This window comes from Pleurodeles waltl, chromosome 7 (assembly GCF_031143425.1).
Source record: "Pleurodeles waltl isolate 20211129_DDA chromosome 7, aPleWal1.hap1.20221129, whole genome shotgun sequence".
Lineage (NCBI taxonomy): Eukaryota > Metazoa > Chordata > Amphibia > Caudata > Salamandridae > Pleurodeles > Pleurodeles waltl.
Genome location: NC_090446.1, coordinates 595,133,626 through 595,152,334, shown reverse-complemented (window position 1 = coordinate 595,152,334; position 18,709 = coordinate 595,133,626). Strand labels below are relative to the sequence as shown.

The 18,709-nt window shown below is 44.9% G+C and overlaps 1 protein-coding gene across 3 annotated transcripts in view; it reads right to left on the bottom strand.

Annotated features, from left to right (window-relative positions):
• The window catches only part of BRD8 (bromodomain containing 8), a 378,782-nt gene that overhangs the window by 141,692 nt on the left and 218,381 nt on the right, over window positions 1–18,709 (bottom strand). For all 3 annotated transcript variants that reach the window (XM_069244463.1, XM_069244464.1, XM_069244465.1), the window contains 3 exons: window positions 8,285–8,782; window positions 7,544–7,640; window positions 7,370–7,455 (listed from right to left, as the gene is read on the bottom strand). In XM_069244463.1, the coding sequence (XP_069100564.1) occupies window positions 7,370–7,455; window positions 7,544–7,640; window positions 8,285–8,782 (681 nt within the window). The remainder of the gene's footprint in view (window positions 1–7,369; window positions 7,456–7,543; window positions 7,641–8,284; window positions 8,783–18,709) is intronic.

The following is an 18,709-nucleotide window of genomic DNA, read 5'->3' as shown; positions in this document are numbered from 1 at the left end:
TTCTTCGAAGAAGTCTTTTCGAGTCACGAGACCGAGGGACTCCTCCCACTTCGATTCCATTGCGCATGGGCGTCGACTCCATCTTAGATTGTTTTCCCCGCAGAGGGTGAGGTAGGAGTTGTGTATGTCAGTAATAGTGCCCATGCAATGGAATGAATACGTATGTACATAATAAAGGTTAAAGTAATATATTTACAAATGTACAAATGTTCAAGATCTACTTCTAAACGGCTACAGGCTCCCGGGGAGGCGGGTGGGCGCATGTGAATCTGCAGCGACTAATGCCACGAACAGATGTACACTGGGTAAGTGACATTTTCCGTTCGATGGCATGTGTAGCTGCAGATACACATGCTGTGCACCGACTAGTAAGCAGTTATCTCCCCAAAAGCGGTGGTTCAGCCTGTAGGAGTTGAAGTAGTTTGAAATAATGTTCTTAGTACAGCCTGACCTACTGTGGCTTGTTGTGCAGTTAACACATCTACACAGTAGTGCTTGGTAAATGTATGAGGCGTAGACCATGTTGCTGCCTTACATATTTCGTTCATTGGAATATTTCCTAGAAAGGCCATGGTAGCCCCCTTCTTTCTAGTTGAGTGTGCCTTTGGTGTAATAGGCAGCTCTCTCTTTGCTTTAAGATAGCAGGTTTGAATACACTTAACTATCCACCTAGCAATGCCTTGTTTTGAAATTGGATTTCCTGTATGAGGTTTTTGAAAGGCAATAAATAGTTGTTTTGTTTTTCTAATTAGTTTTGTTCTGTCAATGTAGTACATTAGTGCTCTTTTGATGTCTAATGTATGTAGTGCTCTTTCAGCTACAGAATCTGGCTGTGGGAAGAACACTGGTAATTCTACTGTTTGATTTAAGTGGAATGGTGAGATAACCTTTGGTAAAAATGTAGGATTTGTTCTTAGAACTACTTTATTTTTATGTATCTGAATAAATGGTTCTTGTATGGTAAATGCTTGAATCTCGCTCACTCTTCTTAGAGATGTGATGGCAATCAAAAATGCAACTTTCCACGTTAAGTATTGCATTTCACAAGAATGCATGGGCTCGAAAGGTGGACCCATGAGTCTTGTTAAGACAATGTTGAGGTTCCATGAAGGAACAGGTGGTGTTCTTGGTGGTATGATTCTCTTTAAGCCTTCCATAAACGCTTTAATGACTGGTATTTTAAATAGTGAAGTTGAATGAGTAATTTGTAGGTAAGCTGATATTGCGGTGAGATGTATTTTTATGGAAGAGAAAGCTAGATTTGATTTTTGCAAATGTAGTAAATATCCTACTATATCTTTTGGAGATGCGTGTAATGGCTGAATTTGATTATTGTGGCAGTAATACACGAATCTTTTCCACTTGTTTGCGTAGCAGTGTCTAGTGGTAGGTTTCCTAGCTTGTTTTATGACCTCCATACATTCTTGTGTGAGGTGCAAGTGTCCGAATTCTAGGATTTCAGGAGCCAAATTGCTAGATTCAAAGATGCTGGATTTGGATGTCTGATCTGTTGTTTGTGTTGTGTTAACAGATCTGGTTTGTTGGGTAGTTTGACATGAGGTACTACTGACAGGTCTAGTAGTGTCGTGTACCAAGGTTGCCTCGCCCATGTTGGTGCTATTAGTATGAGTTTGAGTTTGTTTTGACTCAACCTGTTTACTACATATGGAATGAGAGGGAGAGGGGGAAAAGCGTATGCAAAGATCCCTGACCAGTTCATCCATAGAGCATTGCCTTGGGATTGATCTTGTGGGTACCTGGATGCGAAGTTTTGGCATTTTGAGTTTTCCTGTGTTGCAAATAGATCTATTTGAGGTGTTCCCCAAATTTGAAAGTAATTGTTTAGTACTTGGGGGTGAATTTCCCATTTGTGGGTTTGTTGGTGATCTCGAGAGAGAGTGTCTGCCAACTGGTTCTGAATCCCTGGAATAAATTGTGCTATTAGGCGAATGTGGTTGTGAATCGCCCAATGCCATATTTTCTGTGTTAGGAGGCACAACTGTGTCGAGTGTGTCCCTCCTTGTTTGTTTAGATAATACATTGTTGTCATGTTGTCTGTTTTGACAAGAATGTATTTTTGGGTTATTATGGGTTGAAATGCTTTCAGCGCTAGAAATACTGCTAACATTTCCAAGTGATTTATGTGAAACTGTCTCTGATGTATGTCCCATTGTCCTTGGATGCTGTGTTGATTGAGGTGTGCTCCCCACCCTTTCATGGAAGCATCTGTTGTTATGACGTATTGTGGCACTGGGTCTTGGAAAGGCCGCCCTCGGTTTAAATTTGTACTGTTCCACCATAGAAGCGAGATGTATGTTTGGCGGTCTATCAACACCAGATCTAGAAGTTGACCCTGTGCTTGTGACCATTGTGATGCTAGGCACTGTTGTAAGGGCAGCATGTGCAATCTTGCGTTTGGGACAATGGCTATGCATGAAGACATCATGCCTAGTAGTTTCATTACCATTCTGACTTGTATCTTTTGTGTTGGATACATGGCCTGTATTACTTTGTGAAATGTTTGAACCCGTTGTGGACTTGGAGTGGCAATCCCTTTTGCTGTGTTGATTGTCGCTCCTAAGTATTGCTGCGTTTGACACGGCAAAAGGTGTGACTTCGCGTAGTTGATGGAGAAACCTAGCTTGTGAAGGGTTTGTATGACATATTTTGTGTGCTGTGAAAACTGTTTTAGCGTGTTGGTTTTGATTAACCAGTCGTCTAAGTACGGGAACACATGTATTTGCTGCCTTCTGATATGTGCAGCTACTACTGCCAGGCATTTTGTAAAAACTCTTGGCGCAGTTGTTATTCCGAATGGCAACACTTTGAATTGGTAATGTATTCCTTGGAATACGAACCTTAGGTATTTCCTGTGTGAAGGATGTATTGGTATATGGAAATACGCATCTTTTAGATCTAATGTTGTCATGTAGTCTTGCTGTTTGAGCAGTGGGATTACGTCTTGTAATGTGACCATGTGAAAGTGGTCTGATTTTATGTAGGTATTTAGTGTTCTGAGATCTAGTATTGGTCTCAGAGTTTTGTCTTTTTTGGGTATTAGAAAGTACAGTGAGTAAACTCCTGTGTTTTTTTGTTGAATTGGTACTAATTCTATTGCGTCCTTTTGTAGCAATGCTTGAATTTCTAGTCCTAGAAGATCTATATGTTGTTTTGACATATTGTGTGTTTTCGGTGGGACGTTTGGAGGGAATTGGCGAAATTCTATGCAATAACCATGCTGGATAATTGCTAAGACCCAAGTGTCTGTTGTTATTTCCTCCCAAAGTTTGTAAAATTGGCTTAGTCTTCCCCCCACAGGTGTTATGTGAAGGGGGTGTGTGACTTGTGAGTCACTGCTTATTTTGAGGGGTTTTGGGGCCCTGGAATTTTCCTCTATTTTTTGGGAATTGGCCCCCTCTAAATTGCCCCCGAAAACCTGCCCTCTGATATTGACCCTGGTAGGTAGGCCTTGTTTGTGAGGTTGTGGTTTCTGTGGGTTGACCTCGAAACCCTCCCCTAAAAGGTGTTTTCCGAAATGTGCCTCTGCTCTGCGAGGAGTAGAGTGCGCCCATGGCTTTGGCTGTATCGGTGTCCTTTTTGAGTTTTTCGATGGCAGTGTCTACCTCCGGCCCAAACAATTGCTGTTCATTAAACGGCATATTGAGCACAGCCTGCTGGATTTCCGGTTTGAACCCAGAAGTGCGCAGCCATGCGTGCCTTCGTATTGTGACTGCAGTGTTTATTGTCCTTGCAGCTGTATCTGCTGCATCCATGGAAGACCGTATCTGATTATTTGAGATACTTTGTCCCTCTTCCACCACCTGTTGCACTCTTTTTTGGAACTCCTTGGGTAAGTGTTCGATGAAATGTTGCATTTCATCCCAATGAGCCCTGTCGTATCTTGCCAAAAGTGCTTGTGAATTGGCAATACGCCACTGATTTGCTGCTTGTGCTGCAACCCTTTTTCCCGCAGCATCAAATTTGCGGCTCTCCTTGTCTGGAGGTGGTGCGTCGCCTGAGGTATGAGAGTTGGCTCTCTTACGAGCTGCCCCCACAACTACTGAGTCTGGTGTTAGTTGTGTTGTAATATATATTGGATCTGTGGGCGGTGGCTTATATTTTTTCTCCACCCTTGGAGTTATGGCTCTGCCTTTAACTGGATCCTGAAAAATTTGTTTTGAATGTCTTAGCATTCCTGGGAGCATGAGAAGGCATTGATACTGGCTATGGGTGGAGGATAGGGTGTTAAAGAGAAAGTCATCCTCAATTGGTTCCGAATGTAAGGAGACATTGTGGAACTCGGCTGCTCTTACGACCACCTGTGTATAGGATGTACTGTCCTCAGGTGGTGACGGTTTTGTAGGATAAGAGTCTGGGCTATTGTCAGACACTGGAGCATCGTAGAGGTCCCATGCATCGGGATCATCCTGACTCATTGTGGTATGAGCTGGTGAGTGCATCAGTGGTGGAGTTGTTGCTGGTGATGCATGTATTGATGGTGGTGGAGACGGTGGTGGGGTTGTTTTCCTTGCCACCTTTGCCTGTGGTTGCTTGTCCTTTTGTTGAAAGGCAAGTTTCCTTTTTATTTTGATTGGGGGAAGAGTGGTTATCTTCCCTGTGTCCTCATGAATATGAAGCCTTCTTTGTGTGTAGTCAGGCTCTACAGCTTGAAGCTCCTCTCCAAATCTATGTAATTGGGAGGTTAATCCTTGTTCCTCTGTATAGGAACTACTTTTCGGCTCCGAGGCTGGCTGTTTCGGAACCGAAACCTTTTCGGAAGTCTTTTTAGGCTCTGAAGAAACCTTCTTTGTTTTCGGCGTGGTGTCTCGGTGCCGAAATTCTTCGGTGCCGCTGTCTCTGTGCCGAAGTTTCTCTGAGCCGCTGTCTCGGCTCCGAGGTTGCTGTGTGGCGGTATCTCGACCGGAGTCGGATGACTTCGACACCAGCATGCCCTTTTTCGGTGCCTTGGATGGGTCACCTATTTTTCGGGTTAAGCCATGGCCTGTTGGCGGTGGCGTCCCCTGGGCTTTTGTAGACTTCTCGTGAGTCTTGATTTTCGACGTCTTACTCACGGTTTTGGTTGTTTCTTCGGCGTCAAGTTCTTCCGAATCCGACTCGTGGACGGAGAAAGCTTCTTCTTCCTCCTCGAAACGATCTTGACCTGTCGGCGTGGACGCCATTTGTAGTCTCCTGGCTCTTCGGTCTCTCAGCGTCTTCCTCGACCGAAACGCTCGACAGGCTTCACAAGTATCCTCCTTGTGCTCGGGGGACAAGCACAAGTTACAGACCAGATGGTGATCCGTATACGGATACTTGTGATGGCATTTTGGGCAGAAGCGGAATGGGGTCCGTTCCATGAGCCTTGAAGTCACACGTAGCCGGGCCGACCAGGCCCCGACGGGGGATCGAAAAAACCCCGAAGGGCCACCGGAGCTCTTCAAAATTCGATGTCGATTTGTTCTAACTAACCCGATACCGAACGCAAACAATACCGACGTTTTTTTCCAAGATTCTAACTAACTTCCCGACCCGAAACACGGAGCGAAAAGGAACACGTCCGAACCCGATGGCGGAAAAAAAACAATCTAAGATGGAGTCGACGCCCATGCACAATGGAATCGAAGTGGGAGGAGTCCCTCGGTCTCGTGACTCGAAAAGACTTCTTCGAAGAAAAACAACTTGTAACACTCCGAGCCCAACACCAGACGGCGGACTGTGCACAGCATGTGTATCTGCAGCTACACATGCCATCGAACATATATATATATATATATATAAAGTGTGGCAAAAGTTTGCGCAATAAAGACATGTGCGTGGTAAAGGTTCTGTGTGGTAATGACAGTGTTGTTAATGCAGTTTCCCCTCAGAGCTGTTGTCTTGAGGTTTCTCCGAAGCCCAGGAAGGCTGTCTGTGCCTATCAGGCTCAATGCTAGATGTTGAATCCTGAGGTCGATGTCTTCTGTGGTCAGTCTTAGGGCTTGATGCCCAACTCAGAAGCAGTGCTCCGCCTCTGTTTGAGACTGCTTTAAAGGTCCATCGCCAGCGGGTGGATCTTTGGGAGTGGGTAGAGGAATGGTGGTTCTAGTTACAGTCTATGTCCTGGTTCTCGCTGTTTCAGGCAGAGGGGCAGGCTGTTTCTAGACTTCAGAGCCCTCAGAGAATTTCGGAGCTCTTCTGTTCTTGAGACGCCTGTATACTAGATAGGCCCTAATTGTATGCTCCTCCTGAGTCTTTGGAGCAGGAATCAGAAGGCATGTGAATGGGTTTTCAAAACTGTATCTTTAACAATGCCCTGTGAGAAACGTTTTAGCGCCTTTCTTGTTGGCTCGAGGAAGTTGCATGCGTTGCATATTTACTGCTGATTCGACCATCGAAATTTGGATTACACTTAGGGCAGAATTGAAATGGCATACTTTCCATGCTCGTCCCCCGAGAGTCATTCTTTGGAAACTGCTGTGGTTTAGAATAGGAAGCAGTGAAATCACAAGTGATGTTTAACCATGGTTCAGGATCACTGACAACTTAAGCTGAAAAGAATGGAGAAGTGTTCACAAGTACTAGAGTTCAAGCAGAAATGTACAAACCAGATGGTGGATAAAACATAATCTGAAATGGAGTCTCTGTCCTGGTGCACTGTGGGGTGAGGGAGGAGTCACAAGATGTCTCGAGACCAATGACATCTTTGAAGAATAACAACTTGCAAAACCAGTTCGTAGGAGTATACAGAAGCTGTGATCTAAAGGAGCATATGCTACAAAAATGGGAGAGAAGGAGAAATGAGGAAAGAGAAAGAGAGAATGGATGAGAGGAAGTGAGAAGGAAAGCGAAGGAGAACCAGAGGCAGAGAAGGGAAACAAGAAGTAAAGAGAGAGAGATAAGGTAAGTGATGGATGTGCAAGGAAGGAGGAAGACAGAAGGCTGGAGAAGATGACAGAACAAAAGCAAAGGGGAGAGAGAAGGAAGGGAGAGGGAGCAATACAAAGAGGAAAAGGAAAAACAACTAGGTGCAAGGAAGGAATGAGGCAGAAGGAAAGAAAGGATGAGAGTAAAGACTGGAAGAAAATGAATAGAGAGAAGGCACAGGGCAGAACACTAGGAAAGGGATGGAGAATGGGAACAAGGGAAAGAGAAGGGAAGAGAGGGAGAGTAATGGTAAAAGATAGAGAGCAAATGGAATACAGAGAGATTAAGTATGAAGGGAAAAGAAAAGATAAAATGAAAAAGAGAGGGATAGTGTCCAAAGAAGAAAAGAATAAACTGAAAGAATGAAAGAGGGAGTAGAGAGGCAACTGGTACAAGTGCCTATGAAAATGCACTGAACACATTGGAATATCTCCCAGAATTGAAGTCAAGCGATGCATGCAAATACCTTGTTCTGGCTCTCACATGGTGGCTCTGGTTCCTGCTTCAAAGAATCTAACAGAGCTGCTGGCTCAGGCTCCTCCTTCAGAGTATCTAAGAAGACAAAACCAGAATAAGCTAGTTTCTCACTCTACCAAAATGCCCCAAACCTTTTTAAATGGCTGTTCGCCCCTAATCATACCCAATACTTCCATCTTTGGAGCTGCTTCTGACTCAGCAGGCATCTCTTCGCTCACTGGTTGAAACACAGGCTCCTGAGATGCATGATCAGGGGAAGACTGGAAGAAAGAAGTGAACAGCAACAGAGAAACAATTTAAATATGAATGTACTTTCCTAGGGTACTCTTTTCGTCCAAAGTAACAGAGCAGTGTGTGTGGACCACAACCTCAAATAACTTACAGTTGCCCTGCCCCACCAAAAGATAAAGAAGGCAAAGCAGTTAAAATAATTCTCAATTGATGGTCCAATGATGATACTTCAGTACTGTGATCCCAGTGCTCACCTATAAAATGGATAGTACTCTGATCCTATTACTAAACCCTTTACAAAGATTCTGTTTCCGATCTCAGTGGTGACCCTTTCAATGTTCAAGCTCACAAAAACCCAACACCAACTCCCTTGCATGCTCCAATCTCCACTGCCACTGATGAACCTGTTACAATACTTCAAAAATGTGATCATTTTGCTGTTACCTTGATTGCACATATGCCTCTTGATTGCTTTACAAATTCTTTAAAAACGCTTCCCCTCATTGTGCCAAAACTGCACTCTTTACAATCTTCTGAGCTCTCTAATCCTATTACTAACCTCTTTATGATTCTCCAGCTCTCTAATTTCATTAGTGAACCCATCCCTTTCTTCCTTTTCAATAATCCTATTGCTGACCCACTAGAAGAGCTCCAGTACTCCAAACTGCTGTACCTCAAGCTTCACTTGACAAGGTCCTTCATCTCCTTTCCCAGATTCTGTCTCAACTTCAGATCGCTCCTCTGTGGCTCCAAATTCTTCTTCTTGGCTCCGGTATTCAGACACAGGTGATGTGCTCACTTCTCCTACTTCCCCTACTTCCTCTTCCTCCTCCTCTTCCTCCTCCTCTTCTTCTTCTTCTTCTTCCTCCTCTTCATCTTCTTCCACCTCCTCTTCCTCTTGTTCCTCCTCCTGCTCACTCGGCTCAGTTTTGATTTCAGATGGCACCTCTTCAGCAGCTGGTACCTTCTCAGTAGCCTCCTCTTCTGGCTCTTCCGGCCGCTCTTGTTTGATGGTGACCGGTACATGGCTAAGTGCTGGGGGCTTCTCTGGAGGGTCCTGCAGAGTTTGATCCCAGGGGCCGGTCAAGGACTGAGGGTCATCATTATCAACACAGAATGAGAGTGCAGCCTCCACTGCAGCCACATCTAGTACCTCCGGGTGCTCATCAGCCTGCAACAAATTAGATGAGGGGCAGACATTAAAAGAGATAGGATAGATATAGGGAATGCTAGGTCGTATGTGGAAGCCTCTGAGCGGGGTTTCAGAGACGAATAATCAAATATTTAACAACAAAATGTAGTAATGTGAATTAATGAACATTGCGGAAAACTTAAAATATACACAGATATTGAAATGTGAAATGTACGGGCCTGCAGTGGTTCACAAAATGGAGATTCACACTGGCTCTCCGGTTCAAGCACTCAAGCACACCCTCCCTGAAGTTCCACTCTGATCTACAACTAATAACCAACTGGGGTAAATACACTGTAATTTTATTTTGGCAGAACTTGGGACAAAAACAGGGTCTATGTCCGCACCAGTATCACAATGGGGCCATGAAATTGTGTTTCACTAATCCTAGTATCAAGGAGCTTTATCTGCTCCTCTGGTGAGAATTTCAACTGAAACAACATGGTGCAACATGATTTTTCCCCTTCTTGCCGCAATACCGTTTTCCATGAAATGGCATGCACTTCATTGGTCTGACACTTCATTATAATAGAGTACAGAGTTTGGGTAGCACAACGTGGTAGTCTTACAGAATATAATTTCTTTCATTTTACAACTTTTTAAGTAAACAATTATTGTTGCTAATGTCCTAATGATAAGGTGCAGCATAGGGGACAAGGAAAAACAAAGCCACGGCAATGGTTTAAATTCTATATTGAAAAATACGTTTCTTATTATCACAGTCTGAATTCTCTAAAAAAAAAAAAAAATGGTTACTTAGTTCTGCATTGCAGGAAACGTGATTTGAGACATAGATATTAAAAAAAATCCTAGTGTGCAGGACCCCTAAACAAAATGCATTATCGTTTTCTAAATAACTTTGGCACCGTTTACAAATCTGTACAAAACTTTCCAAAAACAGTTAATTTACTTTGGCTCCTGCAAGGAAAGTTTTGTGCTAATCCATCAAGCGGAGGCCAAGAAAAAGGAGGTGGGGGGGTTGTTCATATAGTATGATTTCCAGTTTTGATCTCCATAGGAAATGCTGCTCTATGATACAGAAAAAACAAGCAGAACAGAATCACACCAAATTTGTCAGAAGGTTAGACCTCTACTCAAAAAGCATACTTTCTACGATATTTGTGTACATTTGTTGAACTGTATTCGAGAAATTAGAATTTAAAAGGTGCTCAGGGTGAGCATGAATGGTTTAACCCTAGTAAAAAGTTAGACACATCTGGACTATTGGTGTCCAAATTGCTGGCCAATTCAGAGTTGACCGGCAGATCCTGATTGGCTGGCAACAACTGGAAAATATTTACATTACAGGCCTCTGTGACTCAGTCCCTTAGATGTGGGGAAAAAAAAAAAAAAAACAACTATGGTCATTTAAGGGGACAGGGTAGGCACACACTCACACCCAGGGCCATCTGGCGGGGCCTCAAAGGGATTTTAGGACCATGTGGGAAGGTGGGATTCCCAAAGGGAGTCCCCAACTAAGTGAAACATTTAAAATAAATATATTTCAGGTCACAGGTACAAGGATATCAAGCACAACATCCACTGTGGTATTATGGGATGTGGTTGTGAGACCTCACCATGTAATAACGTCACAATCTCCATCAGGTCCAGTTAGATTCTTTAATAAAACGTTTCACTCAGTCCTGTGTAGCTGTGGCACACAGCCGTCAGGCCTAATCAAAGGAACACGTTAAAAACACTTAGAACTACCAAAACAGATAATGTGTACGAAACACAACAAAATAAAAATCTGACACCAATTTATAAAAATAGGGTAGATTCTAATCTCTTTAAATAGACATCAAAATTACAGAAATCTGTCAAGGGAAACCGGAGATATGATTTTTCAACGATAAATAAGTCACTGTGTTTCACTCTTTGCAAAGCAACAAATCATTGCAAGTAGTGTAGCAGTCTGAGCCAACATGCAAGAACAGCTACTAAACCTCTCTTAGACAGGCCACAGCAGGTTGGGAGCCAGTCACAGGGACCACTGGTGACAGTTACCTGTCAGGCCTAGCAGTCTCAAGGTCCTCAATGTATTTTTATCCATTAACAGTTCAGCAAAAGAGTGGTCCTGATGCTGGGGATGGATGCTGAGGACACGGAAGCTGCTCACGATACTGAAGAAGTGCAGCGAACCTTCCTGGGACCACCCCTGGACCACCCATGAATGTCAGGAGTCATCACCGGCGTTAGGACTCTATCTCTTACAATTCACAAGTGCAGTGCAGTGCAGAAACCTCGGATTCATCCTGGACCCACTTCTCACCATGACCAAACAAGTCAACGCCGTATCATCTTCCTGCTTCCTCACCCTCCGCATGCTCCGAAAGATCTTCAGTTGGATCCCCGCCAACACCAGAAAGACTGTGACCCACGCCCTCGTCACGAGACGCCTGGACTACGGAAACACCCTATACGCAGGAACCACCGCTAAACTCCAGAAACGTCTGCAGCGAATACAAAACGCCTCGGCCCGCCCCATCCTCGACATACCCCGCAACAGCCACATCTCCGCCCACCTGAGACACCTACACTGGCTTCCCGTCAACAAAAGGATCACCTTCCGGCTCCTCACCCACGCACACAAAGCCCTCCACAACAAGGGACCCGAATACCTCAACCGTCGCCTACATGCCCACCCATCAACTTCGCTCCGCCAACCTCGCACTCGCCGCCGTCCCTCGCATCCGCTGCACCACGGCAGGTGGGAAATCCTTCTCCTACCTGGCGGCCAAGACATGGAATTCCCTCCCCACCAACCTCAGCACCACCCAGGACCACCTTGCATTCCGGAGGCAACTGAAGACCTGGCTCTTCGAGCAGCAGTAACCCCCTCCCCCTAGCGCCTTGAGACCCTCACAGGTGAGTAGCGCGCTTTATAAATGTTTTTGATTTGATTTGATTTGATTTGATGTCCAGGCTCAACTGGTCAGCTGGTCTCCTGGTTACAGCAGTCTTAACGATTACAGGTCCCAGGATGCTTGTTTCCAGTCCAGGGAAGACCTGGCCTGGCAGTTCGGGCTGGACTGTTACCATGGAGAGCAGTGTCAAAACTGATTGGCATATGGCTACGTCCAAACTGGGATGGCATGGTGAGCAAAAGTACAATGGATTTAACTCACATCTGTGATTGGGGGTGAGTGTTTGAAAAGTGTCAGCACTCCGTCCATCATCCTTTTGTGCCACTTTGACTCTAGCCACGGGTTCCACGATCTAAGAGGCAGCTCATGTAGGTCAGGATTCCGTCTGCCAGGGTGCACTTTAGCGTCCAGCGGCAGGCAGTCATTCCTGGGCAGCTGAGCTCTGGTGGATGCAGGCTTCCCTAGTTTTGTAGTCCCGAGGCCTAACAGGCGGCTAACCACCGAGCCCTTGGAGTCACTTCTTCAGTTCAGGCACAGATGAAGCACTTTTCCACAAGTGGGTAGAGCAGGCACAGTCCTCTTTGTGAGTCCCTCTGGTACAGTCCAGTCTTTGGTGCAGCTCTCTTTGTTGTGTCCAGTAAGCAACAGGACAGTCATTCTTGTGTCTTCTTTCCAGTCCAATCTGAGGACTTTGTGCCAGGGATGCCACTTTTATGCCATCTTTGTGTTTTTGGTGAGGGGAGGACTCACTGGCCAGTGGGACAATTCCCAGGGGACAAACCTTACCAACGGACATCAATTTCTAGGGGAGGTTGGCCAGTACAAATTTCAGTGTACCCTTCTCTGCCTGAATCCAAGATGGTTCAGGTCTATGTCCCCTGTGTGGAGATACGGGCACACCCCTAAAGTGTACCCAGCATAATGAGGCACTCTTCCTGGAAAACTGGTCCTGCAACAGGCTTTCCCGCTGTGGAGGAGCTGCCAGCCTGTTTGGTGACACAAAGGAGCAGGTAAGCTTTATGTGGGATCAGCCTTTGTCTCACTGAAGTGGTAGCCTCTTTGAAGCTAGGCCATCTGTGGCCACCACATGGTAGACACCATGCTGTTGGGGGGGGTCACACATGCACCCATCAGGATCTGTCCTTATTCCCTGTTCCTGAGCGTGCTCCACACTTCCTAGTAGGGGGTAGTCTGTTGACTCCAGTGACAACAGCTGCAGATAGAGTCCCAATCCTCTGGTAGCCCTTTCTAAGTAAGTGGAGACTTTCTAAAGTCACCTTACTATTAAAAGTTATTTTAAATCGTATCACAGCAATGAGTCAGGTTTAATGTAACAATTGATTTGATATCTTGGAGTAAAATCTTTGGTGGTCCCAAGTGGAGGATAGCACTTAACGCTGTGGCTAGTGTAACTCCATGTTAGGCAATCAGGCAAATACCCTTACTACAGAAAAAACTGCAATTTTCGGTTTTCACTGTCAAAGCATATAAAAAAGAAGAGGAATATGCCATTATTTTTGCTATCTAGCACCCTGGCTCGTCAGCTACCATGGCCTTCCCTAGGGGTAACCTATGAACAATAAAATGGAAGGTTTTGACTGGGCAAGAGGGTTTATTTTGCCATGTCGAGTTAGCATTTGGAAGGAGCTGTCCAACTAGGCTGCAGTGGCAGACCTAGAGTCACATTTTCATCTTGACACTGTAGTGGTGGCCCAACTGAATGCTGCAGTCCACTGGTGACATGTAACTTACTAGCCCTGGGTACCTTCTGTACCATATAGTAGGGACTTATTAGTAAGATAAGGAAAATGTCACTTACCCAGTGTACATCTGTTCGTGGCATTAGTCGCTGCAGATTCACATGCTTTGCATAGTCCGCCGTCTGGTGTTGGGTCGGAGTGTTACAAGTTGTTTTTCTTCGAAGAAGTCTTTTCGAGTCACGAGACCGAGGGACTCCTCCTCCTTTGGTTCCATTGCGCATGGGCGTCGACTCCATGTTAGATTGTTTTCCCCGCAGAGGGTGAGGTAGGAGTTGTGTATGCTAGTAATACTGCCCATGCAATGGAATGAATAAGTATGTACAAAATGAAGATTAAAATAATATATTTACAAATGTACAAATGTTGAAGATTACTTCCAAACGGCTACAGGCTCCCGGGGAGGCGGGTGGGCGCATGTGAATCTGCAGCGACTAATGCCACGAACAGATGTACAATGGGTAAGTGACATTTTCAGTTCGATGGCATGTGTAGCTGCAGATACACATGCTTTGCATAGACTAGTAAGCAGTTATCTCCCCAAAAGCGGTGGTTCAGCCTGTAGGAGTGGAAGTAGTTTGAAATAAAGTTCTTAGTACAGCTTGACCTACTGTGGCTTGTTGTGCGGATAACACATCTACACAGTAGTGCTTAGTAAATGTGTGAGGCGTAGACCATGTTGCTGCCTTACATATTTTGTTCATTGGAATATTTCCTAGAAAGGCCATGGTAGCACCTTTCTTTCTGGTTGAGTGTGCCTTTGGTGTAATAGGCAGCTCTCTTTTTGCTTTAAGATAGCAGGTTTGGATCCACCTAACTATCCACCTGGCTATACCTTGTTTTGATATTGGATTTCCTGTATGAGGTTTTTGAAATGCAATAAATAGTTGTTTTGTTTTCCTAATTAGTTTTGTTCTGTCAATGTAGTACATTAGTGCTCTTTTGATGTCTAATGTATGTAGTGCTCTTTCAGCTATTGAGTCTGGCTGTGGGAAGAACACTGGTAATTCTACTGTTTGATTTAAGTGGAACGGTGAGATAACCTTTGGTAAGAATTTTGGGTTGGTTCTTAGAACTACCTTATTTTTGTGTATTTGAATAAATGGTTCTTGTATAGTAAACGCCTGAATTTCACTTACTCTTCTTAGAGATGTAATGGCAACGAGAAATGCAACTTTCCACGTTAGGTATTGCATTTCGCAAGAATGCATGGGTTCGAAAGGTGGGCCCATGAGTCTTGTTAAGACAATATTGAGGTTCCATGAAGGAACAGGTGGTGTCCTTGGTGGTATAATTCTTTTTAGTCCTTCCATAAACGCTTTTATGACAGGTATTCTAAATAGGGAAGTTGAATGAGTAATTTGCAGGTATGCAGATATTGCTGCGAGATGAATCTTTATGGAAGAGAAAGCTAGATTTGACTTTTGCAAATGTAGTAAATACCCTACTACATCTTTTGGAGATGCATGCAATGGTTGAATTTGATTATTATGACAGTAACAAACAAATCTTTTCCATTTACTTGCATAGCAGTGTCTAGTGGAAGGTTTTCTAGCTTGTTTTATGACCTCCATACACTCTTGAGTGAGTCCTAAATGTCAAAATTCTAGGATTTCAGGAGCCAAATCGCTAGATTCAGCGATGCAGGGTTTGGATGCCTGATCTGTTGTTTGTGTTGTGTTAACAGATCTGGCCTGTTGGGTAGTTTGACATGAGGTACTACTGACAGGTCTAGTAGTGTGGTATACCAAGGTTGTCTTGCCCATGTTGGTGCTTATCAGTATGAGTTTGAGTTTGTTTTGACTCAATCTGTTTACTAGATATGGAAGGAGAGGGAGAGGGGGAAAAGCGTACGCAAATATCCCTGACCAATTCATCCATAGAGCATTGCCTTGGGATTGCCGGTGTGGGTACCTGGATGCAAAGTTTTGGCATTTTGCGTTTTCTTTTGTTGCAAATAGATCTATTTGAGGTGTTCCCCAAATTTGGAAGTAATTGTTCAGGATTTGGGGGTGAATTTCCCATTCGTGGACCTGTTGGTGATCCCGAGAGAGATTGTCTGCTAGCTGGTTCTGGATCCCTGGAATAAATTGTGCTATTAGTCGAATGTGGTTGTGAATTGCCCAATGCCATATTTTTTGTGTTAGGAGACACAACTGTGTCGAGTGTGTCCCCCCCTGTTTGTTTAAATAATACATTGTCGTCATGTTGTCTGTTTTGACAAGAATGTATTTGTGGGTTATCATGGGTTGGAATGCTTTCAATGCTAGAAATACTGCTAACAGTTCTAGGTGATTTATATGAAACTTTCTTTGATGTACGTCCCATTGTCCTTGGATGCTGTGTTGATTGAGGTGTGCTCCCCACCCTGTCATCGAAGCATCTGTTGTTATCACGTATTGTGGCACTGGGTCTTGGAAAGGCCGCCCTTTGTTTAAATTTGTACTGTTCCACCATAGAAGCGAGATGTATGTTTGGCGGTCTATCAACACCAGATCTAGAAGTTGACCATGTGCATGTGACCGTTGTGATGCTAGGCACTGTTGTAAGGGCCGCATGTGCAATCTTGCGTTTGGGACAATGGCTATGCATGAGGACATCATGCCTAGGAGTTTTAATACCATTTTTGCATGTATCTTTTGATTTGGATACATGGCTTGTATCACCTTGTGAAAATTTTGAACCCTTTGTGGACTTGGAGTGGCTATCCCTTTTGTTGTGTTGATTGTCGCTCCTAAGTATTGCTGTGTTTGACACGGCACAAGGTGTGACTTTGCATAGTTGATGGAGAAACCCAGCTTGTAAAGGGTTTGTATAACATAATATGTGTGGTGTGAACACTTTGATAGCGAGTTGGTCTTGATTAGCCAATCGTCTAGGTACGGGAACACGTGTATTTGCTGCCTCCTGATGTGTGCAGCTACTACTGCTAGACACTTTGTAAAGACTCTTGGCGCTGTTGTTATTCCGAATGGCAACACTTTGAATTGGTAGTGTATTCCTTTGAATACGAACCTTAGGTATTTCCTGTGCGAGGGATGTATTGGTATATGGAAATACGCATCTTTTAGATCTAATGTTGTCATGTAGTCTTGCTGTTTCAGCAGTGGGATTACGTCTTGTAATGTCACCATGTGAAAGTGGTCTGATTTGATGTAGGTGTTTAGTGTTCTGAGGTCTAATATTGGTCTTAGAGTTTTGTCTTTTTTGGGTATTAGAAAGTACAGTGAGTAAACTCCTGTGTTCTTTTGTGGACCTGGTACTAATTCTATTGCGTCTTTTTGCAGTAATGCCTGAACTTCTAGTCCTAGAAGGTCTATATGCTGTTTTGACATATTGTGTGTTTTCGGTGGGACGTTTGGAGGGAGTTGGAGAAATTCTATGCAATAACCACGTTGGATAATTGCTAAGACCCAAGTGTCTGTTGTTATTTCCTCCCAAGATTTGTAGAACTGGCTTAGTCTTCCCCCCACTGGTGTTGTGTGAAGGGGTTGAGTGACCTGTGAGTCACTGCTTGTTTTGAGGGGTTTTTGGACCTTGAAATTTTCCCCGGTTTCTTGGGAATTGGCCGCCTTTGTATTGGCCTCGAAAGCCTCCCCTTTGGTATTGTCCCTGGTAGGTAGGCGGTGTTGTTTGTGAGGTGCTGGCTTGTGTGGCTTGACCTCGAAACCCTCCTCTGAAAGTGGTTTTACGAAATGTGCCAAATGTGCCTCTGCCCTGCGGGGAATAGAGTGCGCCCATGGCTTTAGCTGTATCAGTGTCTTTCTTAAATTTTTCAATTGCAGTGTCCACTTCTGGGCCAAACAATTGTTGTTCATTGAACGGCATATTAAGCACTGCCTGCTGTATCTCGGGTTTGAAGCCGGATGTGCGCAGCCATGCGTGCCTCCTTATTGTTACAGCAGTATTTATTGTTCTTGCAGCTGTATCTGCTGCATCCATAGAAGAACGGATTTGGTTGTTGGAAATGTTCTGTCCCTCTTCAACCACTTGTTTTGCCCGTTTTTGGAATTCTTTGGGGAGGTGTTCGATGAGATGCTGCATCTCGTCCCAATGGGCTCTATCATATCGCGCTAGGAGTGCCTGCGAGCTGGCGATGCGCCATTGATTTGCAGCTTGTGCTGCAACCCTTTTCCCCGCTGCATCAAACTTGCGGCTCTCCTTGTCAGGAGGTGGTGCGTCGCCTGATGTGTGTGAGTTGGCTCTTTTACGAGCTGCTCCTACGACAACTGAATCTGGTGTCAGTTGTGATGTAATAAAAGCAGGGTCTGTGGGCGGTGCCTTGTATTTCTTCTCCACCCTTGGAGTTATAGCTCTGCTTTTCACTGGCTCCTTAAAAATTTGTTTAGCGTGCCTTAGCATCCCCGGGAGCATAGGAAGGCTTTGATAATTGCTATGGGTGGATGACAGGGTGTTAAAGAGGAAGTCATCCTCGATAGGCTCTGAGTGCAGCGATACATTATGAAACTCTGCTGCCCTAGCTACCACCTGTGCATATGCCGTACTGTCCTCAGGCGGTGAGGGCTTAGTGGGGTACGACTCAGGGCTATTGTCTGATACTGGAGCGTCATAGAGATCCCATGGGTCCTGATCATCTTGGCTCATGGTGGTATGAGCTGGTGATTGTGGCGGAGTCTGTGCCGGTGATATATGAGTTGTCGGTGGTGGAGAGGGTGGTGGAGTTACCTTCTTTACCACTTTTGCTTGTGGTGTCTTGTCTTGGTTTTGGAAATCTAGTTTTCTTTTCCTTCTGATTGGGGGAAGTGTGCTGATCTTCCCTGTCCCACTTTGTATAAAGATCCGCTTTTGCATGTGATCTACGTCTGTTTCTTTTAATTCCTCCTCAAATCGGTGTCTTTGTAGTTGGGAGGACAGTGATTGTTCCTCTGAATAGGAACTGGCTTTCGGTTCGGTTGCTGGGCGTTTTGGCACCGAACCGTGCCTTTTGTTATTTTTGGCTCCGACGAGATTTTTCTCTTTTTCGGCGTCGCACCCTCTCGGTGTCGACCATCTTCGGTGCCGTTATCTCTGTGCCGAACAGCTTTGGTGCTGCTGTCTCTGTGCCGAGCAGCTTCGGTGCCGCTATCTCGGTGTCGACCCTTTTCTGCGGCACTTTCTCGGTCCCGAGATTGCTGCGTGCCTGTGTCTCGACCTGAGTCGGACGATCTCGGCACCGTCTCCCCCTTCTTCGGTGCCGATGGACGGTCACCTACTTTATGGGTTGAGCCATGGCCTGTTGGCAGTGGCGTCCCCTGGGCTTTGTCTGTTTTTCCCTGTGATGT